Source organism: Clytia hemisphaerica, unplaced genomic scaffold (assembly GCF_902728285.1).
Source record: "Clytia hemisphaerica strain Z4C2 unplaced genomic scaffold, Clytia hemisphaerica genome assembly, whole genome shotgun sequence".
Taxonomy (NCBI): Eukaryota; Metazoa; Cnidaria; class Hydrozoa; order Leptothecata; family Clytiidae; genus Clytia; species Clytia hemisphaerica.
Genome location: NW_027104149.1, coordinates 588091 through 606917, shown reverse-complemented (window position 1 = coordinate 606917; position 18827 = coordinate 588091). Strand labels below are relative to the sequence as shown.

The window sequence follows — 18827 nt, the reverse complement described above, 5'->3', positions numbered from 1 at the left end:
TGTAAGAAACATTTAAGGCTCAAAAGGCCGATTTCTTAAGAAACATTGAGGCTGCTTGGTAAAACTAGTTTCTTTAAAAAAAAAAGACGTGTACCATCATTATTTGGAAAAGATTTGCTAACTTTTAATATATGTATTTTATTTATTGCAAGTTAAAAGGTTTATTATTAAAAAGAATCGGGAGAGTACGCATCTCTACGTCTCAACGATTTTACAAACAATATTTATAAAAATAAGTAAAGGTTTTTAAAAGGAGAATAATGTCAGTTGTAATTCAATGTTTTAAAATAGGAAAAAATAGCATAGTTGACAAAGTAGACTTATTATGTATAAAAAAGTGTACAGTATTTCAATTCAAAATCTTAACACTTTTTGCATGGGTGTGTATTACATGGCTCATCTTCAGTATCACTCAATTTTCGTACATTATCACTGAGATCCAAACATTGATCACCACCATTGACTGGTGCAGGATTTGCACATTCACGGACACGAATACGTGTTCCGTTACCACACTTTTTGTCGCACTCTCCCCAATCGAACCAGTTTGTCCAAGCGCCATGAACTAAAAGCAAAAGTTGATTTGTGTTGGAAATTTTCTTATGACCATAACATGATCATCAATATTGTTCAGAAATCGTTTTTAATGAAAATGGGCAGCTAATTTTTATGATTATGATGTATGCTATGGTAAACAAAAATTTTGAATAAATAAAATCTAGTTGGTTGAAAATTGTACATTTTGTCATACTATCCAAACAGGGAGCTCGTTTACTTAATTTCTTCTTTCATGCTATCATCATGGAATCAAAAAAAATTTGCAGGGGAGCCTCCATAACTCAGCACGCATGGAGAACACAAAATTATTCAAATTAAGGACATTTCGAGTTATTGAGTAAGGTTCATAAAAGGCATTCTACCGAAGGAATAGAAAGCTTGTTCAAGTAAAGGAAACATTCGAGTTATAGAGGTTCGAGTTAAGGAGACTGTATCTCGAAACCAGTGCAGTGTATTCATGATATGCACGCCACTGGAGGGTCTTCTGAGAACTTTTGAAATTTTCCACTTACGTCACTTAAACAATAGAAAAAGTGACGCATTGGGTGGAATAAAAACAGAAAACCTGCATAATTTCGTGAAGTCATTGCAGTGGTGCATATATCAGGAATTGACTAACCTTTACAAGCAGGCAGATGACAGTCTTCATTTTGATACCAATCAGTCAGTTGATTTGGACATTGTTTACCATTGGCGGAGGGTGCTGGCTCTGTACAGAATCTCATTCTTGTTCGAACTGATTCACCACATTCTTTATCACACTGGCCCCATTGGCCCCATGATGCCCATTGTCCATCCACTGAAATACAATGTAAAAGAATGCAATTGACTAATTTAAGTTATTAACGCGAATCGGTTATCCTCACGTTAATTACAATCTTTTAACAAACTATGAGCTAAAGTTATTTTCGAAAATCCTGCCTTTTGCGTTAATTAAATTGTAGCACTCATTACCACCTTATACTAACATTATTCCTCCTCTAGCTGAGTTAATCATGGAGGTCCCTGCGTTGCACTTCGAAATATGTATCCCCACTACAATCATGTTCGTAATATTATAGAAAAAAGGGAAATCCCCACGAATCTTTAAAACCACAAACGATTTGGAAGTGCTCTAAGTTAGGGTAGAGTTTTAATGCTAGATATATAAGACTTTGTAGTATATATCTGAGGATCCAAAAGCTCAAAAATGGTCCAATAAGGCTCAGAAAAAATCGACTTTCTCGCACGAACTCCTAATTTCGAAAAACGAGGAAAAAGGTAAATTCTCAATAGATTTTGACCATGATTGTAGTAATACTGTTACCATTTAGTGAGCATAAAATTTACTTTTGTTTATTCAAATACCATATGTATTGCTTCGTATAAACGCCTCCTCTATAATAAACGCCCTACTTTGAGAAAAAAAGGCCCAGGGTATTTAATGGGGACAATTACGGTACTTATTTATTTTCAATATTTTTTTCAGCTGGAAACTCGTACCTTCTTGAGTGCAATTTCCTTCCATCAGTTTGAAGTCATCGATTGCAATATCACTGTTTTCGTTCATTCGAGTTGCAACAAAAGCAATCTAAAGGTAAGGTGGTTTTTAGTTCTTCTCTGTTTACTAAAGGCCGGTCTCCACTTGCGCACGTTGCGATTGCACCTTTTGGCTTCAATCCTTTTTGCTTGGAAAAAAGATTACGTCATAAAAATGTAGCGCGCTTGAAAAAGAAGTTGAACACATTTCAACTTTTTTCAACCGTTACGTCAGATCGCGCCAATGGAGTTGCTTCATTTTTCTTTTGACCAATAGCGTGGAAGCTTTGTTCGAAAAAGTGCGATTGCAGTGCGTGCAAGTGGAGACCGGCCTTTAATCCTTCTCTGTTTACTAATACGGTTCATCTATATAGTCCAAACGTCAACGATGCCACTCTCTGCTATTCGAATCCTATGTCTCCTTAAAAATCGAATTAGAGAGAGGGAGTCACATGTAATTGAAGATATAGATAATAATCCTAGTTTGATTAATTTTTTAAATCCATCCATAGAATAATTAAAGTGGTATCTATATATTTTTTTCAACGCCAATAGTAGTTAAATGAGAAACAGCAAAATATTTTACAATAATAGATTGTAACCCCTTGTCTAAACAGTTTTTAATTATCCAATTATCTCATTTTTCTAAACATTTTTTGACTTTTACACGCAGATTTTTTTCACAACCACATCTCTTGTACATTTGAACAAGTGCAGAAGCACGAAACTTTAAGTTATGTACTTTTATTGAAAGAAAACTTTTAAATTTTGCTTGGCTCTGGTATCTTGTTTGTTTATCATCGAGCACTATTCAATATAATTTCATGACAATGATACAATAGTAGATTGTCAAACCCAGAGTTTTTTTATAAATTGGAACGTTTTCTAGAGTTAGACTTTAAAGTCTCTTTATTGCAAAGCCTAATAAATAAATTGATTTTGAGGTATTTTGCCAATACATCTGCGCATTGACCTCAGTTTTTTAGCGAATTTCTAAACTGAGGGCCGAAGTGAGATTCGAACTTAGTATTACTATTTCAATTGCTCTGCCGACTGAGCTATCCAGTCCAATGAGAGTACATTCAGGAACAGCGCCATTGTATCTATATGTATTGTGCCACAGGGGATGCGAATGACACTTCGCGTTTCGATATTCAACGCTCTAATTATCACCATATTACCCTATTATTATTAATATGGTAAGCCCTTGATAATGACATCTACGAAAATGGGATACTATTTCTCTACTTACTCGGTATTTCATGTTTTGTGTTAATCCATCAACGGGAACGGATAACATTCGCCAATCTTCAGGCGTGTCCGAAACCGCCCCATCTTGAGTCCACAATGTTTTGACAAAGCTAAGGTCTTCTTTTAGTAAGGCAATATTTAAAACTCCCATGTCTGTTTTGATCTTGCTGTACATTGATAATGCAAAGGATAGACACATCTGTCCCGAGGTACTCATGAAGGTACCGGAGGCCAAAACACCGTACGATTGTTGGGAGGATTCGTAATAAATGTAACTACCACAACCTGGAATAATATTTAAAGTTTAAAATGAAAAATTTTATCGCCCCGAGCATCGAAATTTAACGATTATTCAAATAGAGAATATTATTGTCATGACCATAAGCAATTTGCTCTTCCAGAAAATGAGGAGGATGGAGGATATATTGTTGGGGGGGGGGTAGCGAAAAATCATCAAAGTTTGCCTTTTTCGGGGGGTAAATTTGCTCTGTCCGGGGGTAATTTGGGTTGTCCAGGGGGTCAACTGCTGCTTGTCCGGATTAAGCTTTGCTACTCTGCTCACCGAAAGCGATCATGCAACACTTAGTATTTAGAGCACTCTGGTCTGAGCTTCACTGACGAGTCCTAGGATGGACGAAACGCGTGTCTGCGGATAGAATACAACTAGATCTGTTACAAAAATCAATGATTAAGCTAGGTTCAAGGATTTAATCATGATTAAAACTAACTTTTTTTGAAAGTATGGTCATTTGATGGGCCTGTATCAGCACTTGGTGTGTTTCCTGAGTGTACCATGAATCCATAAGAAGCCCATCCATCGAAATTGTTACTTTGGCAAAATCCATCTTGATTTTGATTATAACTTTCATCGAATGTGCAGCTGTATTGACCATCATAACCTAAAAAAGTTAAAAGTTAAAAGTGAAAGTTCTTACCCTACCTCAAAGACACTTGAAACATTTTTTAATTTTACAGATGGACGAGGTACACTTTTCATAAACACTGTCATAACCATAGGTGTCAAATGTACACTAGGGGGCTGGACACGAGTTTGGGTAAATACAGTCTTTGGAAATATCCAAATTGATTAGAGCGTCTATGTCTGGCCTATTGTCTTTGTTTTCTAACCATACGAAAAGTAAAGGTTTTTTCAACTTGCTTTGCATTTCTTTACGGGTCATAATGAAACGAGTCACATTAAAGGTTTTGTTTTTAAATAAGAGTGATATCGTTTGCTTACTCATCAATTTTAATTCACAAGCTTTTTCACATTGGATTGACACGGGTGTGAAGCAAGATTGCTCAGAAAGAGGAAAAGAAAAGCATTTTTTTGCTTATATCAGCATAGTATAACAATAGGTAGACACTGTCTTGATATAAAATATGTGTCTGATATGAAACGGGAACGCTTATGTAAAAACAAAACCTTTAACCGCTGATATCACATCACATTATATAAGAATATTATTAGTGAGAAAATCGTTCAAATTGTAGAAATACCCGAAAAATAATATTTGGTTCAATGAGTCATTTCAATCTGAAAAAAGAATTTCCACACTCAAACTTGGGGAATACTGAGCTCGTTAATATAGAATTAACGACGATAGGTCGATTTTCAACGTTTTTGAACACTTTATCTTTCTTCTTTCCAATGAAAAAGGATTGGTTATTTTTAAATTTTTAGACTTCGAGAAAATTCACTTTAAAGAGAGAAACTTTTTTGTGGCGCACCCCACCCGGTAGAAATAAAAATTTCATAAAAATTCATTAAAGTTCCTTTTCAAATAAACACGATAGACCTTCAATAAACAAACTCCTACCGTCGCATGATTCTTTGAAGCATTCTCCTTCAACACAAGCTTCAATCTTTGTATCACTACCATCGCATGGTGGCACTCCACTATTCGGGCATACCCGCTTTGATACACGTGTCCGGTTACCACATGTACCAGAGCATGCGGAAAATGTACCCCAAGGTCCCCATTGTCCATCTGAAAAGCAACGATGCACAAAGTAGACGATTTACTTGTCTGATTGTACCTGTTTAACTCCCCTTTAACCTATAAACTTATTACCTTATCGGCCCTTTTTACACCACGAGCTCGAACGACAATAAGGGCCGGTTTAAAAAGGGCCGATAAGGTAATTTGCTTTAAAGGAGTGTAAACCAGAATCCTTTACCAGCCGATATTTTCAATACAAAAAGTAAAAAATCTTGTTAGGCTTGAAATTCAAAACATGAACAAGAAAGAACATCACTTTATTTAGTTATTAGTTATTTCATCTATAGTCATGAGCCTTAAAGTTACAGACAATTTCGAAAATAACGACTGTCTATAATACTTGACGGCAAGAATGCACTGTCAAATTTAGATTTCTAATCATTTTTCTAATGGTTTTTTGAGGTCTTTCGTGAGTTGTTTAAGTCATTGTTTTACCCCTAATATGTATGTGCGAAGCTGACTAACAAATTTTTGAGAGACTAAATTCGTATAAAAAAGTGAATTTAGAGAGACAAAAAGTGAGTGTTTTAAACAAAGTTTGATAAAAGTAACAAATTATTATTGTTATTACGAAAATTATGATGAAAATTTTAGACAGGGCAAAGTAGTTATTAAGTTTCAGGACCGGCGAAACTGGGGGGGGGGGGGCACTTTTTTGCTAAGAAAGGCCCGTCGGCGCCAACCATGGTGACGCCTCCTTAGACACTTACTATTTGGCCCCTCCACTTTCAAAATTGATTCGCCGGCCCAGAGTTTAACTTAATGTTGGAATCCAAGATTTGACTTACTGCAAAGAACACTTGCTCCTACGCAAGGTTGAGTTTCTTCAGAGAGACCTGTACAAGTTTGACCTGATTGACAAGTTCTATTTCTTGTTTGGTTACCAGGTCCACATTCAACATTACAAACGCTCCATTCGCTCCAAGGCTCCCAACCTGAAGCTGAAAGAAGATAATAATTATATAAAGTACATTCACTTTGAGTACATTTAATTTTTTTTATAACATTCAAAATTTTTGAAATCTTCGGATGTTCGTAACTTTTTGAGTTTTAAGCCTAAAAGGGAGGGGTAAATCACTCGAAAAATTATCGTACACCTCTACAAAAAGTCAAAAAAAAAGTCAAAAAAGTCAAAAAAAAAGTCAAAAAGTCAAAGAAAAAGTCAAAAAGTCAAAGAAAAAGTCAAAAATTCTTAGAAAAAAGTCAAAAAGTCAAATAAAAGTCCAAAAAAAGTCTTGAAAAAGTCAAAAAAGTTTCTTGAATGGGCGGATGGGTGGAGCAAAATTTATGGGCGGTTGGCGTTTTTGGACAGATTTGGGCGGAAGATGTTGGGCGCCCGAAGGCGGTGGGCGTTTTTGTCGGAAAAAAGTCAAAATGAAAGTTTGAAAAAAGTCAAAAAAAAGTCAAAAAAAAGTCAAAAAGTCAAAAAGTATCGTACACCTTTTTTCAAGTGATTTACCCCTCGCCTAAAAGTGTTATTAGCATGTTCTTATTTTTGCCATGAGTATTTTTGTCCCTTTCCTTAAGAAATTAGGCGTTAGGTGTTTTGGAGTCTACAAAGCCTTAAAATGTTCTTAACTTACTCTAACATTTTGGCCATTGAAGCCTTATGTTCTTAAATAGTTTGTTCTTATAAAAAAACGTGTATGCGCTCTTCTTTGATATCACGTGGAAACCATACCAGTGTTATCACGATAAGAGAGTTTCCCACACGTTAAGGGCTCTGACCATAGTGAATTTTTCATAATTGCCGTGTTTAAAATGTGTTTTCTGACTGATGTAACCAACAAAACTATGGCATGTTATACATTTTCTGTTAGACAAACTATTTCTGAATCTGAAAATTCAAAAATTGCATTGAAAAAATTTGATGAAGAAGAAAATGAAGACTTTTGCGAGGAAGAGTATTTCAACTTTGAAGAGCTTAGTTTCGGCGAAGAAAAAACATTTTGAAAACATTTTCGCAGTAGATGGTGTATCTTTTACCGAACAATAAAAATTTTTGCGGAAAATTTTTGTAAATGCTTCTTTGTCTCAAAATCTTCAAAATAGTGGTTTTTCATCAATTTTTCATCTGGATTTTGCTTAAAAAAACAGTCATAACTTTTGACAATTCTTTTTAGAAAAATTTTCCGCAAAATTTAAAATAGTTCAATTCTTTGCGGACAGCGTAAAGAAATTATGAACCAAAAAGGTTTATTACCCATTCAAACTTAGCTATTTAAAAATAAATGACATGATTCTTCAATTGTGCAAATGGTTTTAACAATTTTAGATTTAAACTATGATTATTCTTAATGACATCATTGCATAAATTGATTAAGTTTATGATCATGAAAGTAATAAATGATCCATTGCTATTATGGGAATTTACTTTTATTAATGGTGAATACCGTTTAACTTCGAAATCCAATGTGTAAGCGATGCAAAATTTTGGATGCTATTATGTAGATAATGACTATACTACAACAAATCTCTATGGACTTTGTAATTATTCTGCCGTAATTAGCATGATGCATACTTTATAGAGAGTTTTGATTTAAAAAAATGATAGATTTAGATACACAAAGTTTGACACTAAATATCTGACGAAGGAACTAATATTTCACAATTCTGTAAACGCAGTTTTTGCTTGTTCCTAAAAGGAACCTTCAGTCAAAAAATCGACATTAAACTAAAATACTGATTTTTGACTATGGTCAGAGCCCTTAACAAAAAAGAATACATACAAACTCAAAGTCAATAGGCTTTAGTTTGTAAACCAATGGCCAGTCAAATCAATAGATCGAAATAGAGATTGGGTTCGACCTTACAATATTGTCTTCGAATGGCAATAAATGTTTCTTGGCCCAACGCTAGCGATAGGGTTTTTCATTTGTGTTTCTGTCCTTCCTTCCTTCTGTTAGTCAGTCAGTCTGCCCGTTTTTTTTAGAAACGGTGCGTAAAATCAGTATCACAATTCTTAATGTTGCCGGAGAAGCTAGAAGCCGGCCAAAGTTTGATACTGGCTATAAAAGCTATATTTTCGACTTCCGCACTTCATAGACACCAAGCGTTTTCAAGATGGTGGTCGAATCCATCGAGGTTGCTTATCATACTTTCTTAACATTTTCTTTGAAAAGCATATTTTTATTTTGTAGTGAATTTTGCGTTAAAGCCTCTTTCAACATTTTTCAAATCTTCTAGATTTTTGCTCAAGTTTTCATAAGGCTATATGAGTGATATCTCTCAAGCATTGCTTTCATTGTTTTCTCTCTTTAGCTACCTTGTTCTTAAAAAAATTTTTAGACTTTATTTTTAGTGAGTGACTTTTTATGTATGTCAACAATAAATGTAGATGCTACACAAATTCAAGAAAAAGTTTTGCAAGTGTCGCACATGGTGTGATATGATCGGGCTATCGATTGGAAGGAACTATATCTATTGAAAATTAATGTCGACAGAGAAATATAGAGACCTTGCTTCATTGAAATTGGAGTTGTTGAGATTTTCTGGTTCGCATCAACTTGACCATTTTAGCAGCTTGGTAAATACCGTGTGTTTTGTTTTTGATACAAATAAGCTCTCACATTCTTTTTATGCCCCCTGGCAGCTGACAATTGGGCTAGGTTCGACTTACCTCTTTTCTCTTTTCTATTCCAATAATAAACACATTATCATAACGTATTTCTATTGCAACAACCCTACCCCATGATATCGATAACATGATAAAAATCATCACAGTCTTAACCCTATTAGCCCGGGGGGGTAGAATCTACCCCCGGGGGGCACTGGGTTTGCGGACTGACGGTATGTGCGGGCCAAAAATTGGCTTTTAAAATTGCACCCCTACAGTGCAGCAAAAATCAGTGAAAATCATACCCTTAGAGTGCATTTTCCCCCAAATTTTCGATCCCTTTCGTGCAAAAACTGGAACTGAACTGCAAAAATTCTAGCATTTTTGGTCAAAATATCTAGATTTTTCAAGAATTTTCTGAAATTTCTACCCTTACAGTGCATCTCTAGTTTTTCCGACCCTTACAGTGCATTTTAAACATATTGGAAAAGGTACCCGTAGGACCCGCACATACCCGTCGGTCCTTTTGCCCAGCTGCCCCCCGGGAATCTACCATACTGGAGTTCTTTTGTGTATATCTCGTGTATATAATCGACATGAAACTTTCTGATTTTTATAAAATCTTATTAAGAGTAATTGTGCGAAATTTTAGGGTTATAGGTCGTCCAGATCAGGTTTTATGACATTATTGTGAAACATGACATATAACTCAGCTAAAATCGCTATAAACTCAACATTTTAAAGTGCTGATAACTTGGCAACTATTTATTCAATCATTTTCAAATTTTGACACGTGATAAAAATTGACAATGTGAATTTGAAAAATAAAAAATCTTCATAGAAAATACAAAACCGGCAATTATAATTAAAGGAAAGCCTTTTATCAGAATCTTCAAACTGAATCTAAATATCTTTATTGGTTCGACTGTGACAGACATTTTTGTAAACCATATATTTGGGCTTTTTTACCGACAGGTGGAAATTTTGTGATGATGTCATTGCTTTTTGAATGACGTCATAAATTTTTTTTCTTCCTGGAAATTTGTGTCTTGATGAAGAAAATCTGTGCCAAATTTCATGGCCATAGCTCTTCTAGATGAAAAGTAATAGAGGGTGGTAGATTCTACCCCCCCCCCCCCTTGGGATACAAAAATGAAAAAAGCTTGGGGTTAATAGGCTTAACCAAAAATTTGAAAAAATAATATTTTTCCATTGTAAAAACTGAAAAGCGTCATTGATTGCTATCCCAGTAGCTAACTAAAATATCCCTTTGTAACAATTAGCCTCCGGTTTGTTCGAATAATGAAATATCTGAGGCCAGAGATTTTGGAAGAGAGGATAAGAAATGGCGCTGCCGCTCTCTGTCTGTCTGTCTGTCTGCTTGTCTGTCTGTCCAAAATAAGAACGTTTCTTCAATTAACGAAAAAGCTTTTTTAAATAGACTGGAACTTACCATCTGTAGTGGTAGGAGCAGCCGTCGTTGGAGGAGCTGTTGTTGGAGGGGCAGTTGTAGGGGCTGCAGTGGTAGGAGCAGCTGTAGTTGGAGCAGCAGTGGTAGGGGCAGCAGTTGTAGGGGCAGCCGTGGTGGGGGCAGCAGTTGTTGGGGCAGCCGTGGTAGGGGCAGTCGTGGTGGGGGCAGCAGTTGTAGGGGCAGCCGTGGTAGGAGCTGCAGTTGTAGGGACAGCCGTGGTTGGGGCTGCAGTGGTAGGAACAGCCGTGGTAGGGGCAGCTGTGGTTGGGGCAGCAGTTGTAGGGGCAGCCGTGGTAGGGGCAGTCGTGGTGGGGGCAGCCGTGGTAGGGGCAGCCGTGGTAGGGGCAGCCGTGGTAGGGGCAGCTGTGGTAGGGGCAGCTGTGGTTGGGGCAGCCGTGGTAGGGGCAGCAGTTGTAGGGGCAGCCGTGGTGGGGGCAGCAGTTGTAGGGGCAGCAGTGGTAGGGACAGCTGTGGTTGGAGCTACCGTTGTTGGAGGAGCAGTGGTAGAGGGAAGGACAGTTGAAGCTGCTACTTGAAATGTATCAATTGTAATGATACTCAAATCATCACGGATACTTCTTGTTGTTACATTCAATCTCAAAAATTGGATTGTAATCTGTAAATACAATAATAAATAAATTGTGCTGAAAAAGACTATGATAATGCCTGACCCTTCTTGTGTTAAACATTATAAGGTGTTCCATTACTTTTTATTTGAGGCCATTGACTACTTTTGGCTCCCAAATTCAACTACAGTCATCTGACCTGTCTGTCTGTTGCCATGTCTGCTATCAAAAGACCCTGGGACAGCCTAGCATAGATTTTAGCTAGTTTTGGTTCGAGTTTTATAGAAAAAATCTTAATAATAAAACTACATATTCTAACTCATTGTAGAGAGAGGTAAAATGTAGAGTTTCTAAACAAATAAGTACACAAATAGAATTGAGATATTTGCAATATTTTTACCTGTGCTTCTACTAAATTGGTGACATCGAAAATATTTTTGAAATCATAATTCCACGTGTTGATGTTTGTGTTACCACCTTTAAAAAAGACTTCTTGACGTGTTGGAGTGTTTTTCAATGCGTTTGCGTTGATAGGTTTGATTTGGTTGAAGGTATCAGTACTATCGGTTGCCAGTTTCCCGTCCATGACAACATCTAAAAGGAAAGGATTTAATATGAGTGCTTGGTTTCCTTTGACACCTTTGTCTCACAGGCGCGGTGAGAATTTTTCCCACAGTATAGGAATGAAAATTTTTATCAATTTCTCAGAAAATGAAGTATTAATCCGAAAGGCTAGAAGGGTATCTCCAAGGTATGATTTGAAGCCACTAAATCCTACCTAAGTTATGCGGCTTTGAAAGACGCGCGTGACTTTTATACAAATTAAAAGTAAAATTTCCCGCTAGATTTCAAAAATATACCACTCGAAAACAGAGAAACCGCTAATAAAAATAGGGCGTATATTCTAAGGCGTCACTCTTGCCTGAGAAAGGGTAAAGGTTCGGTTCTAGCCTTTTGGGCTTTTACTTCATTGGTCCTAGCAGGGCAGAAATAACTTCATGTTTCTCCAAGTCTTAGAGTTGTAATTAAAGAAAATTACTTTAGGGGTACAAACTTTAGCGAGAAGAAACTTCGCGGCTTTTGCGAAAGTAAATGTCTTTGAAAATTCTAGAAAGGGCTATTCTCGAAACTTAATGCTCGCGAGAAATTCTTGATAAAATAGAAACTTCTAACTTAAAAAATAATATGTAAGTTTCATGGCACTTTTTAGCCTGTTAAATCCTTATAAGTCAGAAAGCAAAAGTTTCAATCCAATTCAAGAAATATTTTTCTTTAAATTCGCGAAAGTGAATAATATATCGTAGATTTTTCAATCTTGTATAAGTTTCTGTTCGCGAAAGTCTGTAAAATAGAGAGTCAAAAGTATAAAAAAGGGAGGCGAAATGTAAAAAAGGGAGGCGAAATGTAGATAATTGCACTTACAAATAGAGCCAACATCTCTACCAAATAAGACATAATCGAAAGTAACTTCTAATGCACTAAGACTGCTGACATCTAGGACTGGAGAAGCAAACCCAACTTGTGCATCAGATGTTGGTTTCAATTGGAAATGTGTAAAATCGGATGCATCTTCTTGTAGTCGTCCTGCAAATCAATAAAAGTATTACAGTTCACCACATTCCACAGTCATACCAAAGACTTCGTACTTAGTACAAAAAAAGTACTTGATGCCTTCCTGCTTGACGCTAAGCAATTAAAGAGAAGGATCTAGAATAAGTGGGTAAATTAGCTATCGATAGAGGGGCCTTCGGGTAAACCTGATGTAAACCAAGGAGGATGGGAATTCGAATTAAGATCCAGGTAAATTATTTGAATTTTTTTTGGATATCCTTCCTTTGTTTTTTTTCCGGTAGTAAAAATTTAAAAATGATTACTGTAATGATGGTATATTTTCCAATAGATATGATAAACAAATATAAAAAGATAATTGCTGTGTCATAAAAATCTGCTCTCCTACACAAATTTTGCGCCCCCTTGTCTACGCTACTGTTGTGGTGTGTAATGTCACTCATCCCGTTCTGAGCCTGCGACGAGCTGTATGCTCTCCTGCGTAGTGCGAGTGTCATCATACTAAGCGTCATGGTATCTGTGTTTCTCATGCACAGAACCAGCTGTCTAGACATCGCTAAGCGTTCCGATTTGAAAAAGGATGAATTCCTACTTTGCAGTAGCGTTCTCAGGGGTGTCGGAAAATATGTGTTGGAGAGCACATTTTTAATGTTATGAATCGATAATTACTTTGTCATGAAAATCTGCTCTCCTACACAAACTTTCCAACACGCCTGAGAACGCTACTGCTTCGCAATGGGGAGGGCTCATAACAAAATTTCTCTTTCCGACTAAACTTCTTCCCTTCTGGTACTTACTAAAATTTAAATCATTTGGTCCACTGCTGCTACCACCAGAAATCTGTACAGACATATCATCAGTGGGTGGTAAACGTTTGAACCCTTCATTCTCACAAAATTCATTTGATTGCCAATTGAATTTACATTTAGTTGGTACTGCTGCTTGTTGGTATGCTCCTGGAAAATTAATATAGAAAAAGACGCAATAAAATAAACGTTCCGAAAATTTGCGATCCAATTTATTTCATTTTTTGGTCATTTTCTACTATTTTCATTGACACATTTTGTTCTCGAAAAACTACGCAAAAATAGGTGCTGGGTATGCGAGGACGTCAGGGGTCAGTTATTCAACCCTCGCAAGGTCAAGGAAAATAATTTCGTCTCTTTAAAAAAAGCACGATTCGCACATACCCGACACCCTCCAACTCTAGTGTCCCCCAGGGTACTTACGGGTATATCTCTCTGGTATCAGTTTTATATTGTCATAATATCGCGATTCTTGTCCTAAAAGACACCCCTTCTCACAGAGGAACCCTTTCCACTGGAAAAATGGCCAAAATATCGTCCGCGGTGTAAAATTATACTCCAATTTTTGTCCCCACTGAAAATAATCGAATAAACCAATCCTCACTGCAAAACATTGTGCTATTTTTCCCATCCCCACTGAATTTTCTTACTTGAAAACAAAATAATTTAATCCCCAGCCATAAAATATATGGTAACATCAATCCCCATCGAGTTTCAGTCCGTTATTTTTATCCCCACTGACAGAAAAATACTGCTGGGTCTGCGAGAAAGGGTGTTAAAAGGTTTTCTCGAATATCGTTCTTGAGAAGGTTAAAATGTGATATGAAGAGACATCAAAAAATTATGAAAAACAAGATTTTAGATATTGACATTACAGTTTTTTTCCACAATTCGGAGGGGAAAGGAGAAAATACAGTCTCACGGTAAAAATACCTAATGGTAAAACATTTTCTTCCATTTTAACAAAAACTTTCACAAATGGGTACAAACTAAAAACTTGGCATAAACCAAAATGATATAAGTCAAGATCATAAGCTACTCTATCGATGTAAATTTTATTTGTGACCATTTTTTAATTTTGAAACCTGGAGACTTAAAAATCCAGGTTTAGAGTGAATTGGACTATTAAAAATTTCCACTGTCCACCATTTCCCTTAGTTGTGAAAAACAAGTAATTTCATGTCTCAGAGATGCTGGCTCTTTTAATCTGGCCAGCCAGGGTGCAGTACGCAGTGTTGACGAGTCCCAATAAGGACGAAATGCATATACTGCTTTGTCATGCAAGTCGTGTGTGAGTAAATTAAAGTTGGTCTTATATCTTCACATTTATATATTTCAGAAATTACCCAAGTCATGAATGGAGTTCAAACCGATAATATTATGATCTTACCGTTTATTAATGCTGTTAAGACTAACATCAGTGGAAGGCTCGTCATTTCTGACTTTTGCAAAGATTCAAACCAATAACACGACAAGCAACTCGCACTTTAAATGTAAAAAGTTTTCCAGCCCCTCAAAAAATAAACTATTTCTCTCACAAACTGAATGCGTTCATGAACGAACATCAGGGATAAATTTCTCCCTGATTATCAAAATGACTAATTCTACAATCATTCATCGCCATAGATGCGATTAAGGACTGATAAATACTTCTTTTAATTTCATAAACAATAGAATGCTATTTAATTCTATAAATCTACAATACCTTTAGATTTTATTTCGAACAATTGTAATTAATGCTTTTATCAAAAATTAGAACAAAAAGACTTCGTCATCTAGGAGAAAAATCATACTGAGCTAATTAGGGTAATTAATAATAAGTTGTCATGGTAACCTACTTTTTGAGTGGTTGTAAGCTTATTTTTATTTTTGTTGTTTTAGAGAAATTATTTTATGGTATAAAAACGTAGTAATGTCAAGGCGTCACAGAAGGTACTCAACTTTTTTAATGGAGGGAGAGAGTTTAACCCATAAAAGGAATATAACAAGAAACGCTCCTCATTAATTTTGAATACCTTCTGTAACCACCGTCATATACAACGAATGATTGACCTAGAAAAGTTTTAAGGGAAAATGAGAGACCTTATTGTTATTTACCTATCAAGCGCGCTGCCGTCAAAGAGAAGCCTTTAAGTAGATGATGCTATCGTCCGTTTAGAGATCAGTAAACGCGGGAAAGAGTTAGGGCGTCAGGGCGGTTTACGGGAAAAAAGTGGGGGTAGAGTTTTGGAACTGTAAACATCTCCGCCACTGCTTACTCCACCCGAATTTATCACGCCTCTCCTAAACTATTCCTTTTTGATTCCTAGTGATCTTGTGTAGACGATAGGGTCGTCTAGCCTTTAAGGTGCTGGTTTTCTGATACCCGATGTAGAAATTTTCAATTTTTGGAAAGTTTTTGATTACTGAATTTCGACTGATCGTGCAACATATTTCAAACCGGGGAGACTGAACCCCAACACTAGGCTTCTGGCACCCACTAACAAATTCGTGCTCCATATACTACACCTGTAGTCCAGTAGAGTTCTACAAATTTGGACTACCCCCAATACTTGTTTTGGACATTGTCGGGCTCGTACACAAATAACGACTATTGAAACTTACTGGGGATTCGGTATTTCAAAGGACGGCTATCTTTCCTCTCCGATTGGAAATTGACACGTCCTTTGGAGCTTTAGCGTGGGTGGCCGCCACTCCGCCATCAAGATATCAGATGATGGGACTGGGGATATGTTGTCCCGTAATATAAAGGGTCAAAAAGTGAAACTGTTATTCTATTATAAGGCTGCAAAATTTTAAGGAAGATATTTTTTCAATGTACGAAAGGGTAGCCTTACACCCTATTGATTACAGAAGGTCACTTAAAAGGCAATAAATTAGGAAGAGAGATAATTTCGAGAGCGGATATATTGTTTTTGGTTAGTAAGCAGTGACAAAGGTGTTTACAGGTTATGAACCAAATTTACGGCTACTTTTCGTATAATGGCATTTCGGCTGAAACCTTTAGTTTACTTTAGGTTTTAGTTTGTCCACCGTCACTTTAAAGTATAAAAAGAAATTTTTCCGAGGGTTTCTTTGCAAATTTTGCCATTTTCCAGGGGGTATCCTCACATTTCCAAAAATTTCTTTTGACTTTAAAAAGTTCGCCCACACCCCCCTGTATGGATTTTTAATGGAACAGCCCATTGCCCCCGGGTTACCCCCATCAAAAACCCTATTTATTTATTAAAGAATTTTTAACAGTCGCTGCTAACGGATATTTTAAGCCGTAAACGGTAGGGATCGAAGTTTTTCAGTCAAATATTCTGATCACCATTGGTTTCCAGTATTCTCACTGCGACATTTTGAAATGGATGAATACATATGGATAAATTTTTATACGTTCCATTTTTCTATGCTTGATAAGTTATGATTATTTACTCAGAGTGAATCTGTATGGCGACCAAATAATTCTTTTCCTGTTCTCTCACTCAGAGTAATAAAAGAGTCATGCAGTATGCACCCACTCAAACTACTTTTAGAACAATGGTCACAGCTAGACCTAAGTAACGTTCTAAGCAACGCTTGTTGATAATAACTGTTATTCAGGCTTTAATATATATACGTCTCCAGTGTTTAATAAGATTCATATCGAATTCCATTTAGGGTCAATATAGTAGATATATCTAGAAATAAGGCTAGAAGCCAATCTTCAAAGATTCGAAAAGTGAATATTAAACGGTGTATTCGAATAAATTAGAACCGTTTGCGAATTTTCTTAAGGTGAATTTCCGTGTTAAAAATGTGTTTTCTGACTCATGTAACCAACAAAACTATGGCATGTTATACATTTTCTACTAGACAAACTATTCCTGAATCTGAAAATTTAAAAATTGCATTGAATTTTGATGAAGAAGAAAATGAGGACATTTGCGCAGACAAGTATTTCAACTTTGAGGAGCTTATTTTCGGCGAAGAAAAAATATTTTGAAAAAACTTTTGCACTAGATGGTGTATCTTTAACCAAACTAACAATGTAACAATAGATTTCGGAAAATTTTTGTAAAAGCTTCTTTGTCTCAAAATCTTGAAAATAGTGGCTTTTGACCGATTTTTCATCCCCATATTTTGTATTTTGACTCTAAAAAATAGTAAAAACTGGTAAAAAACGACAAAAAAACAGCCTTTTGTCGATCAACCAGCAATAAACTTTGTTTGATATCTTTTGATTGAATGAATATTTTTGAAAAGTTTTTTCACATTGATGATGATCTAAAATTGAAGAGTCACTCCTATGAAAATGGTAATTATACCACATTTCTACAAAAAGTTGATTTTTTTCTTCTTCATTTTTCATTTCATATTCCTTTTTTTTCTCAATTTTTTTACTTGATAATATCCCACTCACGAATATCTTTTTAACGAGCACAAAATCGCAACTTGATTCGAATTCTATCAAAGGTTACAGCCATTTTTTTCTCCAGCTGCAAATTATTTCGAGACAGACTTTAATTACTCTTGATAGAATAAATTCAGAAACAACTCATCAAGACAATTTTTTGTTAACAGTGTCAAGGAACTCAAAACAAAAGTTTTATCTCCAAATCTGCGTATTCGATTTTTTGACTATGGTCAGAGCCCTTAAGCAAAATGGGTGCTGGGTACGGATGAGCCATAAGGATCTCTTTTTCAAACCCTTGAAAGTCTCTCAAAGGGGTACAAAAACCATTCAAAAGAAAATTAAGTCTCTGTGAGGGTTCGAAATTCATGAAAATCGAAATTTTCTCTCTCAAAGGGTCGTGATTTTCTAAAAGTTGGACAAAATTTGAGTGACAATCGACAAATATTTTGAAAAAAGTGTCTGAAAAACGTCAATTTTTTCTCTCTCATTTAAAAAAAGTCCCTCTAAGGGTGCCAAAAACGCCAATTTTTCTCTCTCTAAGGGTCAATTTTCGATTTTTGGCTCAGATATACCCGTCACTTCGTAAACCTAGTATCCACCCCCTCCCCCAGGTTCTCCAGAGTCGTTCGAGTATATCTACTATACACCAGTGGCTCAACGTGTCGCAAAGCAGAGTCAGGAAAACGTGTTGATCTCCCTATCTTAGTAAAGTTAATGCTGTCCGATTTAGCTTGTCTGGAGGACTTTTTTCTTTACAACTTGATCACTTTACCCACAACACGGTCTCAAATTTCGTACTTTCCCCTCTTGTCCTTTTTTTAAAAGAATCATCATCTCATCAATGCATACTTTCATTTTCTTCCTTGATTTCTAGGCTAAAAGATCCCTTTTCTCTCTTTAATTTGCTTTAAAAATCAGTTGCTTTCTAAAGTCTATTCACGATAAGTGTGCACTCTTTTTTCATTTACCTATAACTTTTGAAGGAATTCTTCAATCTTTATAAATTTGGTATCATTGGAAAGATATTAGTGAGTGGAATAATTTGAAATAAAAAAATCTTTAAAATAATTCTAAAAATGAAGATGAAAATGAAGAAGAAAAAAATGAAGATCTTGTAGAAAAGTGCTATTACTATCATTTTCACTGAA

General features: G+C 35.9%; 1 protein-coding gene across 1 annotated transcript; it reads right to left on the bottom strand.

Moving 5' to 3' along the window:
• Nucleotides 1-265: 265 nt before the first annotated feature.
• Nucleotides 266-14881, bottom strand: LOC136814011 (uncharacterized). Its single transcript, XM_067070518.1, has 12 exons — nt 14689-14881; nt 13290-13448; nt 12346-12507; nt 11324-11517; nt 10340-10973; nt 6119-6271; nt 5148-5318; nt 4056-4226; nt 3329-3612; nt 2041-2128; nt 1178-1357; nt 266-565 (listed from the first exon to the last, which is right to left on the bottom strand). The coding sequence occupies exons 1-12, from the start codon at nt 14732-14734 to the stop codon at nt 363-365; spliced, it is 2445 nt and encodes an 814-aa protein (XP_066926619.1). The 5' UTR covers nt 14735-14881; the 3' UTR covers nt 266-362.
• Between the last annotated feature and the right edge of the window lie 3946 nt (nt 14882-18827).

Coding starts and splice junctions, on each gene's coding strand:
- LOC136814011 (XM_067070518.1), bottom strand. CDS start 14,734: ATGACGAGCCTTCCACTGATGTTAGTCTTAACAGCATTAATAAACG. Junction 5,319..6,118: donor AGGAGCAAGTGTTCTTTGCA/GTAAGTCAAATC, acceptor GTTGCTTTTCAG/ATGGACAATGGGGACCTTGG. Junction 566..1,177: donor TCATCTGCCTGCTTGTAAAG/GTTAGTCAATTC, acceptor TTTTGCTTTTAG/TTCATGGCGCTTGGACAAAC.